Source organism: Lutjanus erythropterus, chromosome 21 (genome assembly GCF_056507025.1).
Source record: "Lutjanus erythropterus isolate fLutEry1 chromosome 21, fLutEry1.hap2, whole genome shotgun sequence".
Lineage (NCBI taxonomy): Eukaryota > Metazoa > Chordata > Actinopteri > Lutjaniformes > Lutjanidae > Lutjanus > Lutjanus erythropterus.
The window spans coordinates 25,937,404-25,957,874 of NC_139337.1; the positions used below are offsets into that span (position 1 = coordinate 25,937,404).

General features: G+C 39.4%; 1 protein-coding gene across 1 annotated transcript; it reads right to left on the reverse strand.

The window, feature by feature from the left end:
- Positions 1 to 235: 235 nt before the first annotated feature.
- On the reverse strand, positions 236 to 19,743 carry gad2 (glutamate decarboxylase 2). Its single transcript, XM_084746947.1, has 16 exons — positions 19,059 to 19,743; positions 18,727 to 18,789; positions 18,423 to 18,572; positions 17,460 to 17,693; positions 13,947 to 14,037; positions 12,084 to 12,196; positions 11,457 to 11,572; positions 10,959 to 11,038; positions 9,321 to 9,375; positions 9,072 to 9,188; positions 7,109 to 7,173; positions 6,930 to 7,008; positions 6,683 to 6,832; positions 5,074 to 5,181; positions 2,795 to 2,884; positions 236 to 1,605 (listed from the first exon to the last, which is right to left on the reverse strand). Exons 1-16 carry the CDS (start codon positions 19,132 to 19,134, stop codon positions 1,432 to 1,434), a joined length of 1,761 nt encoding a protein of 586 aa, XP_084603073.1. The 5' UTR covers positions 19,135 to 19,743; the 3' UTR covers positions 236 to 1,431.
- Between the last annotated feature and the right edge of the window lie 728 nt (positions 19,744 to 20,471).

Here is a 20,471-nt window from a genome sequence, read left to right on the forward strand (position 1 = left end):
TGCTCCAATCACAGGTGAGAAAGCTTGATACCTGGAGGAACCTTGGTCAACTTTCTCCTTTCGTGTTTCCTGCACAAAGATATGCTTAGCTAGCTCATTAGCTAACGTTTTGCTAACATCAGCTAACTTAAGGGATAGGTTGTTTTTATTGTCACAAATTCAATTATACACAGAACAAAAGTGAGCACCCTGGGATCAACTTCAGTGCTAAGTCAGCACCTTGGACAGAGGACAGGAGAAATGACCTGCCATACATGTTTGTTAGTGGGGGAACTGGAACACCTGGAGCACCTGTGCATGCACAGGGAGAGCATGCAAACTCCACACAGACCTTATAGCTTTTTCAGGTCCCCCAGCAACATCTTTAAGCCATCTTCAAAATTTGGTTTTCCTACACCAGCCTAGCACAGAGCATATCTAAGTACAGGAAACAGGAAGGTTGCCCAAAAGTTGGCCATTAATCGTTGCAAAAATGGGGTTTTGAAAGAAGGGAAATCTTAAGGATTATAACTTTACCTCTGAAGTGTGGGTTATTGTCATTTTAGATCAGCATTATAACATGTAAAGCACACTCAGCACAGCTAAATATACAGCCTGGTTGGAGATGGTACCCATGTAGCTGGTGAAACAAACAAAAATGGTTTTAATAAGCCTTTACCACCTTAAATGCACTAGAAAGAAGTGTGTGTAAAAAGAGTAGAAAGTGTTGGACATACTGTAATAAGCAACAACATTAAATTAGCATCATAAGCTGCAGACCAAACCGCCAAAGGCCAAGGTGATGCATGATGGACCAACACACCTTCATAAATGCTTTGAACGGACTTTTCTGTTGTGTAATTTTGATGGAAGTCCCTATGACGGCCTGTTGTGGTTGGGATACTTATTTAACACGTGCTGGTACTGCTATACATCACCAATCAGGAGAATATTGTCCAGAATCACTGCTTGAAGGAGTATGTGCAGATGTAAAGGCAGTTGATTAAGCTGAGGTAAGGTGAAGTGCTTTTTTTTAAGTTTTAAACCAGAAGTTTAAAATGTAAAGTTACAGTAGAACACAACCACGTTTGGCACTTAACAACATACTCGGCAAATGAAGAAATGATTCAAAAATAAACTCTTCCTCATCGACCTATTGCACAAGCATTTCATATCACAAAAAGTACATATAAAGTCACATCACTTACACTACTCTGGGGTCTACTACACTATAGGAAAGGCAGACAGAAGCACTTTTACATAGCTTTGGACCAAGTCAGTCCACGGCAAAGCTACAATACATAATATATGGATATATCTTTTTTTCTCAAATATACTCTTAAATATGTGACTTTGGAGGAAAGAGAGAAAAGAAAAAGTTTACCAGTACATTCACGACAAACAATTCATCCGTCAAGGGGAAAAGTACAGGAGGATCAGGTGAGATGAGTCTTATAGATCTTGGCCGAGCCGTTCAATCTCCTCGATAAGAAAGTCGATGTCCTCGAAGGTAGCAGCCGGATTTGAGATCACCATGCGGAAAAAGTTGACCTTGTCCCCCTGCGGTTGGTAGCCGACCATGGTTGTCCCATACTCCATCATCCTGGCTTTTATCACCGGAGCCACCTGAAAGATCCAATAAATACGGCGTGAAATAATATTCTTCAGAGGAATACAGAGGAGAAAATCACACGCTGTATAAACTGGGGACGGTTTCTATCATTCCACTGGCTTGGTTCATTTGGGCAGGTGAGTATGGCATCCTTAATATCACAACTACTAAGCGAGTACAAAACAAATTCATTCAGAGACTGAATTGTGAGCGTAACAGATTTGCTAAGGAGAGTTGTGTCTCTAGATTTGAGCAGTAATTGCGTTTACTTTTCTTGCAACCTTTAAAGCAGTGTCATAAAGAAAAGTGAAAACTTCAAGTAAAAGTGCAGCTTTTACTTGAATAAAGCATCTGAGTACTTCTTCCACCACTGAGCTTACAGCTTACAGTTTACAGTATATTTTAGAGACTGCAGTACTGTGGTGAGTACTGTAATTCTCATCACATAATCATTCATCAGTCATTCCCTCTAAATCTTTTGCAGGTGTCCCGCTGCAGTCGGCGGGCCTGCAGTTTCTGTAAAATAATCAATCAGCCGCTGCAGATTTCCATCAAATCAGTCTTTTGACAATTTTCCAGTCATTACGTGGAAATTGAGTAAAGCTCCTTCAGTTCAGACCTTTTCCTCAGCGAGCTAATCGCTGCAAACATTACATCATCGCTCCATCATAGCGTCAGGGTGTGTGGAAAAGAGCAAGCTGGCCAAACACTCAGCGTCAGTGAGGCGCATCCACGGCGTTTTATCAATCAGACTTTGGAAAACAAAAGGAAATCTCTGTCCATTTGATGTTCTGTGACAAACGTGGCAACGATTTATGTCTGATGGTTTTATAGTGAAAGAGAGAGGAGAGGTTTTTTTTGTATGGCGGGCACGTTCACCATCTGTTTGTCCTAATTGTCAATTAGTAGACCCCTGCTGCTGTGGGATCCTCTGAATGGACGCCACTTTAGCTCACTGAATAGCCTCACTCCCTCTCAGTCTGGCCTGCGATACCCAGCGTAGCCTATTTTAAGACTGTCACAGTTTACAAAGTGAGCACGGCAAAGTGTTTTTCTAACCCTGGGTGCAAGCGGACGTCCACATTGTCCCTAATGAGGAGGACATGTGATGGTCGAGCTGGATAGGAGTGACAGGCTTGTGGGGCGAATGAAAGGTGTTTTTGGTAGATATTACAGTCGGGCTTCTTATCTCGGCTCACCCACCTTGTGCAAGTGTTTCTTTCTCTCCTCTTTGTCCTCCATGTAGCGGATCCCAGGAGGGAGGTACCAGAAGCAGACGTTGGTGTGTTGAGGCTGCGGGAACACACGGAGGTGACAAGAGATGAGAGGAATAAACTGCTGCAGTTGTGCAGAAATGCAAAACATGCAGACTGACAATAGGGCTGAGAAATACTTCAATTCAGGAGAATGTTTCATGATGATATGAGTTATTAAGTTCAAGAATTCCTTTTTTTTTTTTCAAATTAAAGCCACAATGTGAAGAATTTAGCAATTCCTTGTGGAGGTTGACAGATTAATATGTTTAGCCAATTAGTTAGCACAGACAGGATGTTTTATGAATTATTGGTATTAGCAGAAATTCGCTCAGATTAATTATAAGAAATTGACATTCAGTGATCCAGATTTTATTTATTTAATTATTTAGTAATTTATTACTTTGATTTAGGTGTTCAATTCAACAGTTATCCAGCCTTTCAAAATCGGTCAACCTCATATTTCTTGTCTTTGGCTCCCCCAAGTGGCAGCATTATAATCACCAGGACTGTCTAAATGTTTAATAAATAAAAATGTAAGCTATCCGGATAATTTCAAGGGTGTTATAACTTCAAATCGTTGATGTGACTTCAGTTATTTCAGGCATTCTTATATTAAAGGATCAAATGACTCAATTGCTCAAAGCACAGAGACGTCTCACTTTTTTTTTCTTCTTGTCCCCACACTTTACTGTTTTGATTCAGTCTCCCCTCTCTCATCAGACTTGCAGTCAGACAGAGTTAGCAACTATCATTTAGCAGCCAAAGGACCAAACGTTCCTTCGGGAGTTGGAGGAGACCAAAGCAGAGCTAAAAGAAGAGTGAATGTTGGACTTTCAGATATCATGTGGCCAGAAACATGACCCCGAATGCTAATGTTGCTCCATTTCTGCTAACACATCAGCCAAATCAATTTTATAAGGTGATCATGAACACTATTAACTGTATATACATATACACAAACACTAGGGGTGTCACAATGTCAATATGAATCAAAAATTGATCGAAATGAGCTCTCAATTTCAAGAACTGAAATCAAAGACAGAATTGGCAAGTCGCTGAGTATTTTTTTCTCTACACTCAGCCAAATTGCGCAATTTGGCATGCGAACAAAGAAATAAACAAACTTCAAAGACGACAGCTTATTGCCTGTTATATCCCACTTAATACCACTTAGACTATATTTTTAAAGAAGAATTTAAAAATGTAAACAATGTACTGAGCGTTACAAATCAAGAGTCAGTGTTCTAACATAAAAAAAAAAATCAAGTCAGAAGTCAAATTGTGGATTTGGAGAATTGTGACACCCCCAATACAAACATATTTACCAATCATCCTCGCCTGAAATCCTACAGGTGCCGCAAAATGAAAAGTGCTGGAGGTAACCGGAGACCATCCATTTCACCAAACCAGAGCAGACTCTCAAAAAAAAGTGCTCAAAAAGGAAATCCATTAGGCGTTCCATCATCAGAGAGGTTTCCTGTCTCCTTCTCAGATTCTCTCTCTGTCTAAAAGCCCCTCACAGCTCTATTTTTTGGAACCCGAAGCCCTGTGTGGAGCAGCACGCCTGCCTGCCTGAGAGTGGAACAGCATTCATTACCAACAGCTGACTGGCCATGCACACCAGCCTCATTTATACAGCCGGGGCTGGTTCAGCGGTAGTATATTCAACATCAGATTGATGTAATGGCTCAATGGGAGCCACAGACAAGTGAACACCTGGGCCGATGCCCAGAGGACTTGGCTTTTTCCCCATCATCCTGTGGGTTATGATGCTCTTCGCCTTTTGTGGCTCAGCAGGAAAACAATAAGCCTTGAAACATTAAAGAGCTTTCACTATAAATGACTCTGGGTGTCTAAGCACTACCTTTACAAAGGAGTTTTTAGCTTAATAACGCTGTCGTTCCTGCAAATGTTTGTGCCGTTGTAGCTTTGCTCTGTGGAGGATATTTCAGTCGCCATGCTATTCATATGCATATGAGCAATTACAGGCCGTTATGCTATTCATTAAACATAATAGCAGCACATTATACTGGCAGCTAGAGGTAAAAATGGCATTCATCCAACACAAAGCAAGAGCACGCAGTGTGCCAGTCAAGTCACCCGTAATGACACTGAATACACGGAGGTAAAAGAAGCAGCACAGACTGATGTTAGCTGCTCTTCTATAATAATGAGGCTGCGGATGAATTATCTTTGTTTGAAAGTGAAAGTTAAATGTGGACGTACTTTCCCATCAAAGACCATCTCGTATCCTTCTCGGTCTTTGATCTTGTTGTAGAGGTACTCCGACAGCTCCAAACACTTGTCGATCTGAGCCTCGAACCCAATAGTGCCCTGTCAAAGAAAACACGGTTAAATTTACGGTTATTATGTTATTTATGGTTACTTTGCAGCACAGTTGTTGAAGTCAGCGTATGAATTTTCTTTTATTTTCTAAAAGGTAACAGGCCATAAACTGTGTTCGTCAGTCAAGTTCAGAGGGCTCGCCATATTTGTTGAACAGTTCAATTTGAACTTGGCGTGGCAGCAATGGCTACGGCCATCTATGTTTGAGATTTATGAAACAAGGAAAGATTCATATCGTTTTAAATGCTCACTCTGTTAACTGTGCACAAACTTCATCATTGCTAATACCTACAAAAATCACAGTCCAGCTTGTAAAACCATGTTGAGGTTTGTAAACCCTTCATTTAACTCCAGAAAAACATTTTAAATAAAGTTGTTTGTGCTTGTAGGTGTTGCAGTTTTTATGTTATAGTTGATCAAATGACTTTTAAAGATTTTGATTGATTTGCCAAGTTGTTATAAATAAGGGTAATCATGAATATAGTTTTATATTAGCTGGTGCACTTATAAAAAATCCTCACGACATCGTGCACTGGTGCTGAAACGAGTGGTAGGAAGCAGAGATGAGTGATAGAAACAGAGCGCAGGTGATGCACTGCAGTGGCTGACACACTGTGTCAACAGCACATTAGAGGACGCACACTTTTACTTTCTCTGACTGTGTGGAAATCTGTTGTTTTCACAGCACAGATGAGGAGGAAAGGCATTAAAAGTCTTTCTAATAAAGCCTACTGATGTAGCCTGATAAAGTTTAGAGTGGCGCTGAACAGAAAAAAAAGGAACGAATCATCAAATCTCTGTATTGAACAGCCAAATCTGATTCTACTGACAAACTACTGAGTCAATTCCAGCCCTAATTCTGAAAGTCAAACTTTTTATGGATTTTTATAAAGTTTTATGGATTTGCCTGGCAAGTTGTTGCACTGGGACTGGGTTCTGTGTGAAACTACTGCTAACAAATAAAGTTACTAGCTCATGAAAATGCTGAGTTATCTTTAGTGACTAAAGCCTTTTCAGAAATGTTTTAATATTGTCAAATAATCATAATAGTATTAGTAGGGATGTGTACCGAAAGACACTATTAAACAGGCCCTGGGGCTAAATTATTAAAGAATAAAATGTACTTTTAAATACTTAAAGCTACTATAAGGAACTTCCATACTGTGTTGATTTTGGAGGCCCCTTGTGGACAAAAGCGGTCACGTTTACACCGTAATAACCACAAAGTATAATGAAAGTAACATCTAGTAAAGCTTATATTTCCAAAGAAGAAAAAAAGGGATTTGGTTCATGGTAGTTTGACTCAAGTGAAATGAGGTGAATTCTATTAGTAGCATGTTTAACTTTGTTTTTTGTGAATTGCTTTGGTTTAAAGATCACAAAAGAGAACAAATCACTGAAACCGCTCTCTAACATCACAAAATCCAACCGCGATCACAAAATCAGCTTGAGTCTCAAACAACTGCTCAAAACACTAACTTTTCCTTACCTTAGCTCTCCACATGAGCCACAGCTTGAAGATGTCCACGTGGCGTCCGCACTGCAGCGCTTTGTCTCCGGTGTCGTAGGACAGGTCGTAGTGTTTGTCCTGCTGAAACAGGTAGCAGGCGTGCATCTGGTTGCAGTTCTGCATCAGACCCTGTGAGACCAGATCCACAATGTTTAGAACTATCACAATAAAACAAACAAAATTATATGTGACAGTGAGGTTTAATTAGATGTGATGAGGCTCTTACCTCCTCTCTGACCAGCAGGGCTGAACACTGCAGAGGGACCGACATCATCTTGTGTGGGTTCCATGTTACTGAATTGGCCCTGAAGTTGACAAAAAACCACAATACATCATTACTTTAAATCCCTGTTAGCTTCTATCTCTTCAGTCGGTTTGTTTTCATCCTGTAAAAAGGTAACTTACCTCTCGACTCCGTCCAGCTTCCACCTGTGTCTCCTGGACATGAGCAGACTTCCTCCCCATGCACCCTGACAGACAGGACACAGAGGAGAATCATAAACATGACACTTGGTTATGGGTCATTCAACACCAACACAAGACAGCGGTGGAGGGTCAGCCAAGGATAAACAGAGGAGTCGTCCAAAAAATAAGTTCAGTCTGTTATTAAAGGGAGAGTCCATTTAAGTTTGATAGATGCATTGTAGGAATAGACAGCAGAAGAAGAAGATAGACGTTTAAAGTCTTAAAAGTGAAGCCAGTGCAAAGTGCATTGACTTGAACCTACATTCTGTCTAATGGCCAGCAGGGGGCGACTCCACTGGTTGCAAAAGCAGGTCCAACTGTATGAAGTTTCATGAGAAAATGAATTCCTAATGACTTTATGATCTTAATCGCTAGTTTCAAGTCTCTTTCAATACAACATGGTGATGTTCATTCTGTAAAATAGACAGGACAGAGGTGTAGCAATGCAGAAAACCCTCCCAGAACCCAGCATGGCAACGACCACAATGTCAAACTCAAGGCCACAAGCCAACAGGTGACGGCATGGCGGCTCCGTCCAATATTTATGATACAGTCTGTGATAATAGGGAGCAAAAGTCAGGATATAAGAGCCTGTGCTGGATTGATTTTGACTAAACCAAGGCACTGGTTAATATATTGGCGTGACTGAATTGTCAGTCCATTTCTCTGTTAGTTTTTATGATATTAGTTGTCCATCTCAATAATTGCCTATAGGTCTAGACTTCCTCACCCCCCCTCAGCTGACCGATTCAAAACTGACGATTTGATGATGGAAACGGAGCGTAACGAGTTGATGAGTCCGAGTCCGATATCAGGCAACCTCAATTAAGCTCTCTGATAAATCTACAATGAAACTTTCTCTCAACTTGCACACATTTTTATCTTGTCATTTAAATGCTCAAAATGTCACGCTTCCTAAAACTGCAAATCAAATTATATTTCTGTCTAGAGCTGAAACAATTACTTGATTAATAGACTGGTTGATTGACAGGAAAATAATTGGGAACTATTTTGATAATAAATCAAAACAAATAATTTTTCAAGCAGAACAGCTTCTTTAGAATTCAAAATTGGCTTTTATCAATATTTTCTGTCCAAACAATTAATATTTAGGAAAATAATTTGGCAAATTAATGAAATTAACTCTGGGTTGCTCCACTACTGAGGAGTTTCAGTTCCGCGTGATCGTCTGTTTCCTTTATTGTCAGAAACTTTTTAGAGGAATAGATTGTGAGGAGAAATGCTTTGTCACGTGTGCTGATGTTGATGACTGTCCATCAGCATCGTCACTCCAAACATCTGGACTAAATATAGGTCAGTATGTCAGAAGCTTGTGTGGATTTTTTTTTTTTTTTGCAAGAATTTCCAGCATCAAAATGTTTACAAGTGAGAGTTACCAAGTGTCACCAAACACACAACATTATTTCACGGGCAGCTGCATCCACAGAAGCGAACACTCCGGCTCTCCACAGCAGGATGTTTTTCTCCCATCTCTCGCCAGTTGAGGAATGATAGATAAGGCCATTTATGTCTCTTAATAGAGGTGTCCCCCTGTCAGGGCTAAATCACCTTCATTAATAGATAGAGTTCCTTCAGTGAGAGGGCCCGCGATGGCAAAGTCAGGGGGAGAAGATGATTTACAGCCTCTGTTCCAGTTTTTCTAATCCCCAGTGTTAGATAGGAAATGGCTGGCTCCTATCTGGGTCAACCGCAAGCAGTTAGAGGCGAGACAGACATAATAGATTTGTCAAACTCGCTGGCGAGCTCTGGATTTCTGTGCATTTCTTCACTAAAAATCCCTCCTGAGGGTAGATATTGTCCATTTTTGGTAATAACAGTGTTTTAAATAAGGCAACAGGAGCAGCCTTTAGACCCCACACAAAAAGGTCCATTATTTACTCACATCCACATGCATCCAGATGTTGTACTTTTTGCAGATGTCGGAAATGGCGATGAGCGGGTCAAAGGCTCCGTACACCGTCGTTCCAGCTGTTGCACTTACAAAGAAAGGTACAAAACCCTGCAAAGACACGAGCAAAACATGTGCAGTAAATCAGCTGTCAATATGTTTCCAACTTGCCTTCATCATCATGTCTGTCTGCAGTGTTTGTATCTGTGTTATTAATGTATACGTAATGTAATGTGACGTTACCTTCTGTTTGGCCTCCACTATTCTCCTCTCAAGGTCAGCTGGGATCATTTTACCACTGCAAAGGAAAAACAAGATTATTTCCTTCTCGAGTTGTTGGTGAATTCATCAGATCATTTACTCATGAGAAAGTATCTAAATAACAATATAGAAATTCTCCATTACAAAATAAAGGTCCCGCATTCAAAATCCTACTTAAGTATAAAAAAGAAAAAGGTACTTAAAGTAACATATTTAAAGTATTTGTTATGGAAAAAATGGTTCCTGAATTTGATGTATTATGATGTATCAATATGTAAGCAGCATTCTACAGTTGTAGCTGCTTGATGTGGAGCTCGTTTTAACTTCTTTATACACAGTTACTGCAGGTATTTTAGTCCAGTGGTGCCAACTGAGGGGTCAGGCTTCTCTAAAGGGTCACATGACAAATCTGAGGGGTTGTGAGTCGCTCATTCTCACCCCCAATGAGTCAAATACAGCAGCTTGGTCAGTGCCTTTATGTTTCAAACATGTCGGTATGATGCTGCGGGTGTCCCTCTGGCATTATGCTTTGATACGCTGTGCTGTGATGGATGGTTGTATCAAACAAACACAGGACTTTAGCCCAGGAGACCACAACACTGTCAGCACTGACTTCTGTTTAATGTGTGCAATTTACATAAGTTGCATCATGTAGATGACCTTGTCTAACTGTGGGCTTATTTTAACCCAACTCAAGATCTTTTCCTAAAACTAACCAAGTAGTTTTTGCGCCTTTATTCTAAGTCTACCCGGACGTTGCATGACTAATCCATGAAGTAATAAAGGATTTTTATATTCCAAATCAGAGTGCCTCATATTTGTCTAGACTGCTGACCAATACCTCTTATTACTAATAAGCATGACAGTCAGTGTTGTTTATCTTTGGCCCCATCCTTACAGAACACCTTTTCATTGTTTTGTCACCATTAGTACTTTGCAGCGCTCCGTATTTTGTCTTTGATGCATATTTATTATTGGTAACATGACCGCAGATCGCTGCACATGCAAAACTGGCGCTGGAGGAGCATCTGCAGCATCATAGTTTGAAGCACAGGGCCACTGACCAAGCAGCTGTATTTGTTGTGCTGTCATGAAGTAAATAATGTGCTGACCTGAGATAAATAACAAGAGAGGACAGATGGAAAAAACAAACATAAATCTGTCCTCATTTTTGGGGATTTTTCTCAAATCTTTGCTGTTATTTCTAAATTATTGGATAATTGAATCTCAAACTGTCATTTAAATTTGACCATCTGAGGTTTTCTCTGTTAGTTTTGTTTCATAGTCTTGTCACATACTGTTTTAGGTAAAATCACCATCTGCAAAGTAACTAGTTTCTACATCTGCCAAATACTGTAAATGTAGTGGAGTAAAAGTACAATATTACTATTAGTTTTGGTTTGTCCGCTCAGTTCATTCTAAGATAACAAAAACACAACATTTCTTTTTTTCAAGTGATTCTAGATTAATGAAAGCACACCTATGAATATTATATTCAATTTCTGTGATATTCGGCCAATAAATCCTGCTAGATTTTACACACTGAACCTTTAAGTACACTATATAAATACATACACTTAGTATCTAAATTCCAATGGTGAAAAATAACTAATATTTTACCTTTCGTCTGCTTTGATGCAGATCACACTCTCTGTGCCGATGCCAAGAGCTGCTGCACCTTTTTTGATTGAAAAATGGCTCTGAAAGATAACAGAAACAAATGAAAGAGAGATCAGTATTTAATAGTCTGTACGCTGCAGGTCATGTGAGGGGGGAAAAAATCTGGAAATATAAATGTATAATAAAATTGTCAAAGAGCTTCTGCGCTGAAAGGTTTGTGTGTTATTTAATGTTTTTTTTTCCCTCACAGCATTTTTCAAATGTCCTTTAAAGATGAAGGAGGCGACATCTAATGTGACAGACACACACACAGTCACCTCCTGCGTCTGACACACACAATCTCAGCTTCATATGGTGTAAAAGTGACACGAAAACACACATCCAACCACAGCTGACATGCAACACTATTTGTAGATTAAGATATCTGAGATTTGATTTGAGAAATCAGTGATCAGCGCTCATAATTTGATGTAATAAGAGAGCTGCATTAAAACCTACATGTTCAGATGTGAAGGCCACCAGTCTGGGAACAGATGACATTCCTTTCTCCTTCACTTCAGGGAACATCTTGAAGCGGGCCAGCAGCATGGCATACATATTAGAAATAGCACCACCTAGAGGACGGACAGGGCAGGCCAGTGTCAGTCCACATCACAGCAAGCCTCATGGGAACAATGCAGGAAGGGCTTGGAACTGACACGAAGCGTAACAGAGTTTAAAAAACGTCAGTGCATGTTTATGACGATGAAACAACAACAATAACAAAAACACGTCCGCGAGAGCATGGCGAGAGATGACACAGCAGCCAAAATCACAGCTCACGAGTGTCCACAGTGTCAGAGCCAATCACAGCCTTTGTCATTAAATTCTCCAATGAGCGCTCGTCATCATGTGTCAAGCAGAAATGCATGAGAGGAATTAAAAGATTGGACGGGGGTGGGGGCTCAAGTTGGAAAAAAAGAAAATGATTTTATGCTAATTGGCTTTGAAACGAGTTCCATTTATATCATCAAAATGCAAATTGACACATTACAGCACACACACACACACACACACACACAGAGGCAGTTCCATTTTCTGTGAAGCAGAGGGGTGGAGGTGGGATGGGCGTCGTCTCAAACATACCAGGAGAGAAAATGCCATCTCCTCGCCCGTCCGGCCAGCCAATGATCTCCCTCATCTTCTTCAGAGTGACGTATTCCAGCAGCACAAAGACAGGAGCCACCTCATAGGTGAACCTGCGTTACACAAGGGACACATCACATCACATGGTGGCTGCTGGTTACACAAAATGTGCTGTGACTCATCAGCACCGAAAAATAGCCAGGAAACAGACAATTTTTCCACTGCAGTTTGGCTGTTTCAGGACGTTTTTAGAGATGAAAGCGATGGCTCTTACAGACGTAGATAAAACACTAAATAATTTGAATCATGACAATATTTTGTGCACTAAAGATGTAGAATTATTGTTAATTTTACAGGTTTTACCTTCATTTCTGAAGAAGCAAAAAGATCTTAATTTGCAGTGAATAAAAGTCAACATGAAAACTGTTTTCTTTAGATTTGAATTTCTATTTCAACACCATACATTTCATAGACCCAGATGTGGGTAAATATCTTCAGTTGCAGTAATGCCTTTGAACAAAATGCACCAAAATCCACATAAATATTAACTGCTTCTGCAGGATTTACATTTGTGATGAAGTCTAAATGTCTTTTTTCACATTATAGCCCATATTTCACCCAAATGTGCTCTCTGCTGTGCAGAACTCTCACATTTTCATCAATGTCTTAATTTGCAGTGATGCTTTTGAACAAAATGTACCAATGTCCACATAAAAATTAGCTGGAGATTATCATTTCTTTTTCCACATCATAGGCTAATTTTCACAGGCCTAAATGTGTTCTCTGAAATGATGTTTTTGAACAAAATGTACCAAAATCCATATTAAAAATACCTTTGTTTTTTTAAGTCAGATGTTCATTTCATAGATCTGAATGTGCTCTCTGTTTTGGAGAAGTCTCATGTTTACAATTAATTTTCATAGACCTTCATCAGTATCTTAATTTGCAGTGATGCTTTTGAGCACAATGTACTAAAATCCATATAAAAATTAACAGTTTTCTACAGATTTTCATTTCTTTTTAGACATCATACATTTCATAGACCCAAATCTGCTCCCTGTTGGACAGAAGTCTCCAATTTTCATCTATATCTTGCTTTGTAGTGATGCTCTTGAACAAATTGTACCACATAAAAATTAATAATTCTCTGAAAATATCTTTTCCAACCTTGTAGGCAATATTTAATAGACCCAAATGTGCTCTCTGTGTACAGAAGTTTCACATTTTCATCAACATCTCAAATTGCAGTGATGCTTTTGAACAAAATGTACCAAAATCCACTGTTTTCTGAAGTCCTGGGCTACATTTCATCAACCCAGATCTGCTCTCTGTTGTACAGAAGTCTCACACTTTCATCCCCCTTGCTGCACTTAAAAGTAAATTTCCAGTCTGTGCCTCCTGCTATATTTTTCTATTAATGCATGATGTATTAGCTGCAGTAATTTGAAAAAAAAAAACCTCAGTGTCAACGGCGGGCTTATTTTGCGGCGTCTCACAGTTGCCAAGGCTGCCTCCTCACAGAGTTTATCACCCCAAAAACACACACACCAAAATTAGCTCCAGATTAGTCTGAATTTAATTTCAGAGCTAATTTTCTCCCCTTGAATCCCCGCGGGTATCGGAGGTGAGGGGGAGGGATAAAAGGCAGAGGGGTGGGAGGGGTGCAGCGAGGAGGGGGGACCCGCCTTTCATTTCACCCTTTTCATTTGCAGTGATTGAGTGAAAAAAAAAAAAAAAAAGAAGAAGCTGCTATCAGCCGGTGCAGACGCAGAGCAGAGTGCGTACAGACGGACCGGAAATGGAATTCACTGTCATTATCAGCATTTAAAATCATGATGAAGCACGGCGGGGCCACATACTTACATGTTGGTGTTGGCAGTGGACGTTAGCCAATCGGCTGCCAGTCCGACCATGTCTAATCCTGTAGAGAGCTGATTGAAGTACCTGGGGTGGGCTGAGCGAGGGGAAAAAAAAAACGAGAGGGGAAGGATGAGAGATGGCTGCTTTCTTTGAACATTTTATCTGCTGTCAGGAAAATTGAAAATTTTCTGTGTTTATGTTGAGTTTGTGCAAAAAGGCACAGAAACTGTCATCTTCTAAATGCTTTAATTGCAGGTTAGAGATGCCGCAGCAGCGGTGACGTTTTACATCATCTTTAGAAATCATGAAGACGTTTTGGTGGAGCATGGGTAATGTAGGAGTTTAGTGGAGGGTATAAACACATCAAAACTTGAGTTTTCATGTCTTTGTTTTATAATATAGACAACAACACAATGGATAACTGTGTTTGAGGTTTGTTTGGCATGTTTGTGTGTGTGTTTCTGTCATATATTGATGTTTTAAAGGATTTTAATGTGTGCATGGTTGTATTTATAAATGTGCATGTATGAGCATGAATGTATTGATGCACATGTACAGCCTTTATTTTTTTAATGACGTACATCAGGTATAGATATTTCTATTTTAAGTGTAAATTCAGCTTTTATCAGTTGTTAACTGTGAGCAAGATGCTTTATTTTAACCCAATTTAGCATTTATCAACAGTATAGAAACATTTACTATAATAAATGGTTTATAATAATACAGCAGCTGCTGTATTCATGAGCATCCATGAGACAGCTAATGAATGTATAGTTGCAACGATTAGTCGATTAACTGTATAATAGTCATTATGAAATTAATCTCCAACCATTTCAATAATCAATGAAATGTTTCATGTCATATTTAAGAAAAAAAGGCCAAATTCTCAGATTTCAGCTTCTTAAATGTGAATATTTTCTGGTTTCTTTTCTCCTCTGTGACACTAAACTGAACATCTCTGGGTTGTAGACGTCATGTTGGGCCTCGGCAAACAGCGTTCAACATTTTTTATTTATTTTTTACCGACCAAACAACTAAACGATGAACTGAGAAAATAATAGACAGATTAATCAATAATGGATATAATTGTTGTTGCAGCCCTAAATGAACGCCCGTTTAATAAAATATTTTTTATTTCATACTATAAACGTAATTTACTCAATTTTAGCATCTAAAGACTGTATATAAAGATTCACTGTAATATTTTTTTTATCACATTATTTAAGCAGATTAGTGTTTGTATTATTCCTCCACTTACTGATATAAAATAAGGTTTCATTGAAGAAGTTGTAGCTTTTCTTACATTAATAAACACTTAAAAATGTCCCATTCAATAAATATTGTGTTTATTTTATAATACAGTCATGCAATTTAGTATTTTATTTAGCATTTAGAAGCTGCACATAAACATTTACTATAATAAATAGTAAATAACCAGGGGCGTGGGTTTCTTTTTGGGGAGGGACACATATTAAGCAGAGCTCCTCCCCCAGGAAATCCTGACAATCAAACACCTCATTTCCTGCACTCTTATGTTTCTTTATACACCAATTTATGCATTTTTTACATTAATTTATAGTGGGAATGTCTTTATTTATGTGAAGGAAACATTAAATTGAGACACCAGGTGACAATTAAAAATACGGTTCATCAAAATAAAAATGTTTTGGTAAATTAGTGTTTTTCACGAAAATCGGCGCTTCTGTTTAAAACATCGACTCTATATTGTAGCTTTAAGCAGGAAAGTATTAACAGCTGGTGATGTTTCAACAGATAATGAATGACAAGATAGAAAAGAGATGTCATTATTCGTATCTGTATCTGTTCAACCCACAAAATGATCTGTCTCTGTATCTGTATTCAGATTGAAGACCACAAGTGGGCGTGGCTTATACAGGAAGTCACATGAGATTGGGCTAATACGTTATTTTCTAACCTAATATTCATTGGCAGTGTAACTGTTATGCCTATGAAGCATCAAAACTGATTTAATTTGGTTTTATAATTAATTATGACATTTCCACATTCTCACACTTTATTTTTCATCTATTTATTTTTTATTTTTTATCTAAACTAAGTTTTATGAACTGTCAGACACCCACCACCACCTCTCCTTTAACTATGAGCTATTGAAAAATCAAAAACTGAAAAGAAAAGTTTTTATAAATAAAAAAGATTCTGTTTGGATTTTGGAAACAGAAACTATTAGGTAAAGATACACAGGATCCTTCACTTGAAGGGAATAATGCATTAAATCAGTGGTTGATTAAGGTGGATGCAACCTTTTTTTTTTTTTTTTAAGTCTGCTGAGGTAATAATGGAGCTGAGTTTTTCCAAATAATAACGAACAACTTTGGGATAGAAGAAAAATCTTTCCATTGTTTCCATTGCATTTTTGTGCGTTCCTGAATAATGTATTTAAATTCAGTATTCTGTCTTTAAAGGGGAAGTTGACAAAGATTAACAAGATACACTAAAAATCACTTAAAAATGTCTGATTCATGATGAATGATTCATGCATTTATAAGCAGTATATAAACATTTACTGCAATAAATGGTTTATAACACACTATGATGCAATTTGAAGCTGATAAGTGTTGTATGGGCACACATAAGTGGAGACAGATAACAATCCAGAAATGACTTGTAATAACATTAAATAAGTCTTTATAGGAGATGCTGACAAATACTGTACATTAATAAACATAAAATAGTCCTTTTATCTGCTGACAACAGCACCATAGTGTGTCATATAATTTATCACTCCTTTATTAACTGTTTATAAAGGTTAAAAGGGGAGATTAAAATATGTATCTGTATTTGTTTTTGTTTTTTGAGCTGTTGCCGTAAATTTCCTCGCCTGTGTGTCAGTCAGGAGAGAATAATGGACTTGGCCTATGAGTCCTGGTTATTAGCCCATTATCTCCCACTGAACCAGATTTACTGCGTCACTGCATTTATCGGTCTGCTGGACAGGAGGAGGAGGAGGAGGACAACTACCAGCTTGATTTTTTTTTCTTTTTAATAGACGTCATTTATTTACCTATTTATTTTTGTTGTCTATTGTTTGTTTGTGTCCTTATTTTATTCTGTCTTAATTACTATATCAATTATTAAATGTCCGATTTATTTACCAAAAAATCCTTAAACTTATGCTGACGTTAGGATTTTGATCATAACAAAAATAATTGGGCCATAATTAGTGATTTTCTTGTAGATTTTAATCATCTGTTGTGTCTTTTTTAAAAGGATTTTCTGCCCTATAGCCTGATGCAGGGCTTTCTTTCTTTTCCCTTTACATGTTTTCTAATAATTCTGCTCATTTTAGTCAGATCTGTCGTGATTTGAACATTTATAACACAAATCAGGCCAGAATGTAGGCTTAAATACACGTAAAAGGTGGTCAATATTTCCCAACACGCCAAACTGAATTTATTTTTTTCGCATTTTTGCAAAGTCAGAAACAAGCAGTCTATTATTATCTGTCACACATCACTGGCTGAGACTGAGGCCTACCTGTTTTGATGGCGTATTTGAGCGTCGCGCGGCAGCTGATCAAGATATCATCCAGAGTCGCGGGCTCGTCCTGCAGCTCCCAGTTGTTCATCTGCAGCAGCTCGTTGGGATAATGAAAATCAATAACTTTCGTTTCCCGGTCGAAAGACTCCACGATGTAGGCCATTAAAATATCCACAACCTCCTGCAGGAAGGTCATTGTTTTGGTGTCGCCGTCCATGGCAGGTAACAGGTCTGAAAATTAAAATAGAAATAAATAAATAAAACAAATATAAAAAAAGGGAGGAGACGTTTTGTGATTTATGTTTCTGGGAGCTGGAAATAGGATCGTAAAAAAAGATGTTTTCATGCAACATTAAGATGCAAATGTGTAGGCCTTTAAAACAGGAGCGTTTTGCTGTGAAATTCTCTTTTAGGCCTGTAAATAAAAAAGCCCACGTTTAATTATTTTTACAGGTGAAAAAAACTGGAGGAAGTGTATTATTATTATTATTATTATTATTGTTATTATTATTATTTGTACGACGTTTAACACCTGAACAGCTCAGATGGTGCTGAAGGTGACCTCCAGTCCACCACTGCAATAAAAAAAGAAGTTAAACTCCCTTTATATTACAGTTATTAGATCTGGATATTTAAATAAAGATGATGATTTATTCTTTTTTTTAACTTTTGTATCAGTTTTGCATGTGTATCATGTATTTTATTGAGCTTGGTAACATAGAATAAAGCTGGTCACCTCTTAAATATGACATTTAAATGAAAAACGTTGATTTGCAAGATAGTAAAATGCATTTAACTACTATATTTGTGTTTTTTCTTTTATTTTAAAAGATAGTGGCTTCACTTGCTATCAAAAATAGCAAAGTTATTGCATTTTTTCACTGAATAAATGACCAAAATCCAATGCAAGGCCAGGCTATGACTTAGAAATCCAGGTTTACAGCATGTTTGCCTGTGTACCTGTTGAATAGAGGTCGGAGAAGACCACGGCAGCAGCTTTGGTGCAGTTGCAGGATTTGTTGCAGCCGCAGGTTCCTGCAGCTTCTGTCTGTGGCGGCTGCTTGACGGCCGGATCGGCGGGTTTCTCCACTTCCCCGACATTGAGCAGCGCTTTGGACACCGAAAAAAAACAAGAAATTAGATATTTTTATTTACTCTGTCGACAAGGCCAGGCTGGAAATATAATAATGGGAGTATAAAGAAGGGGGCACGTCGCCCAAATAGCGTCCCCACCCTCACCCTCCCTCACTGTGAGCCAACATACCACATAATTTCGATCCAATTCCTCCTGAAAATTTCTGGGCCGCCGCTTGGCACCAAGCCCTGGCTGCAAGAGAGAAGAGATAAATCAAATAAAGAGGCTTCAGAGTCCAACTTTAAGATAGAAGCCATGCAAGTTGCAAAACGAGCCACAATTCTTGCATCCCGCAGGGCGAGACAAGCAAAAAACAAAGGCGTAAAAGCAGATGTGTCGACTCTAAACACATCTGGCCTGTTTGGATTCGCTTTCGGCGGCTGTGGCACAAAACGCACAGACAATGCACAGGAATTATTGGTCCATCACAGCCGGTTTTTTGGAGACAAAAAGCCACTCACGCGTGCTGGGGCTCTGACTCCCGGTGTTGGCCCCCGCATTATTTCCGCCGAGAGACCAGAAGCCGTGTGATGCCATTGTTGCCGGTAGTTAGGAGCTGCAGGAGACACGGAGACCGACGGAGCCCATCCACCGCGACGAGCCGGAGCTGTTCACAGCTGATGTGGTGCTGAGTCTGAGCAGACCTCTCCGACTGCTGCAGCCGCGCATCCGACACAGGCTGCAGGGAAGACCCTAAAAAATAAATGCGTCCACGGTGGTCTTCTCTCTCTGTCTGTCTTGCACGCGTCCACAGGTGCACGGAGCGTAAAAAGAAGCGTCTTCCCGCAGAAATCCGCAAACACTTCGCTCACTTCACGGCGCACTCTGCCAGCAAAGCGACGCTCCTCACTTCACGGGGGATGTAGTGCAAGATTAAGTTGCTTTGGATGGGAATTTGCCAAATGTCAAAATAAAAAAAAAAGCAAAAGGAACCAAAATGTGATTAAAAGTGGCAGCTATTTGCTCCAGCTGCTGGTAAATATGCAGCACAGAACAGGAGCCATGCCTAATTGCATCTAACCTAAATTTCACGTCACTACAGAAATCCCATCGTGATTCACTTCAAGTCATGACGAGCCGCGCTGCGTCGTGCGTCGTGACTCCATACATCCCCAACACCCGGTCCCCTGCGTGCAGCTGAACTCGCCCTCCATACAGACAGACAGACACTGAATGCCAACTAATTCATCCGCCCGGAAATCGCGGATCTATTTCTTGGAGACCGGCGGGCGGCTCTAATTGCGCGCCTCCGGTGAAGGAGGCAGCAGCGGGGAGGTGAGGAGGAGAATGTGCGCACGGCTCCCTCCTCTCTCCTCTCAGAGTTGCTGGGGCTCTTCACTCCAAAAGTATTTTTTTTACTCGTTACTTTTTCGGCTGCTGTAGTTCAATTGATTTTTGTTGCACCACTGCGCATTTTGGGTCTTTTCATGGCTGCAGGAAACGATTATTTTCATCGTTGATTAATTTTCCCATTATTTTCTCGATTAATCAATCAGTTATTTGGTCCACTGTCCAAAGATATTCCAATCACTGTCATGAAGAGCAGTAGTTCCCACATGAAACTGCTCACAACAAGGTGTGTGGATTATTTTGAGTAACCTGGTCATGACTCCTAGATAAAGACACGTGTTGTATATTTCAAATCTATTTTTTGGTGATTTGAGCTCCACAAGTCGAGCGGAGATGGATAAACAGCACTACAGGCCAGAGGGGAAAATATGTACTTCTGATTTTGGGGTGAACTGTCCCTTTAAAATGCAGCCTTAAAAGGATGGCCCCTGAATTGAGACACAGCTCATGGTCTTTTCCTAAACCTAACCAAGTACTTCTTAAGAATTTTACTGAGCATGTGCAGAGTAATGTCATCACTCTAG

Bases quoted from the DNA above. Each gene is read 5' to 3' on its own strand.
- gad2 (XM_084746947.1), bottom strand. From the start codon at position 19,134: ATGGCATCACACGGCTTCTGGTCTCTCGGCGGAAATAATGCGGGGGCC. The intron at 18,790-19,058 runs GTGAGTGGCTTT...TCTCTCTTGCAG, and splicing joins GAGTCAGAGCCCCAGCACGC to CCAGGGCTTGGTGCCAAGCG. The intron at 12,197-13,946 runs GTAAGTATGTGG...TGTGTAACGCAG, and splicing joins TCCACTGCCAACACCAACAT to GTTCACCTATGAGGTGGCTC.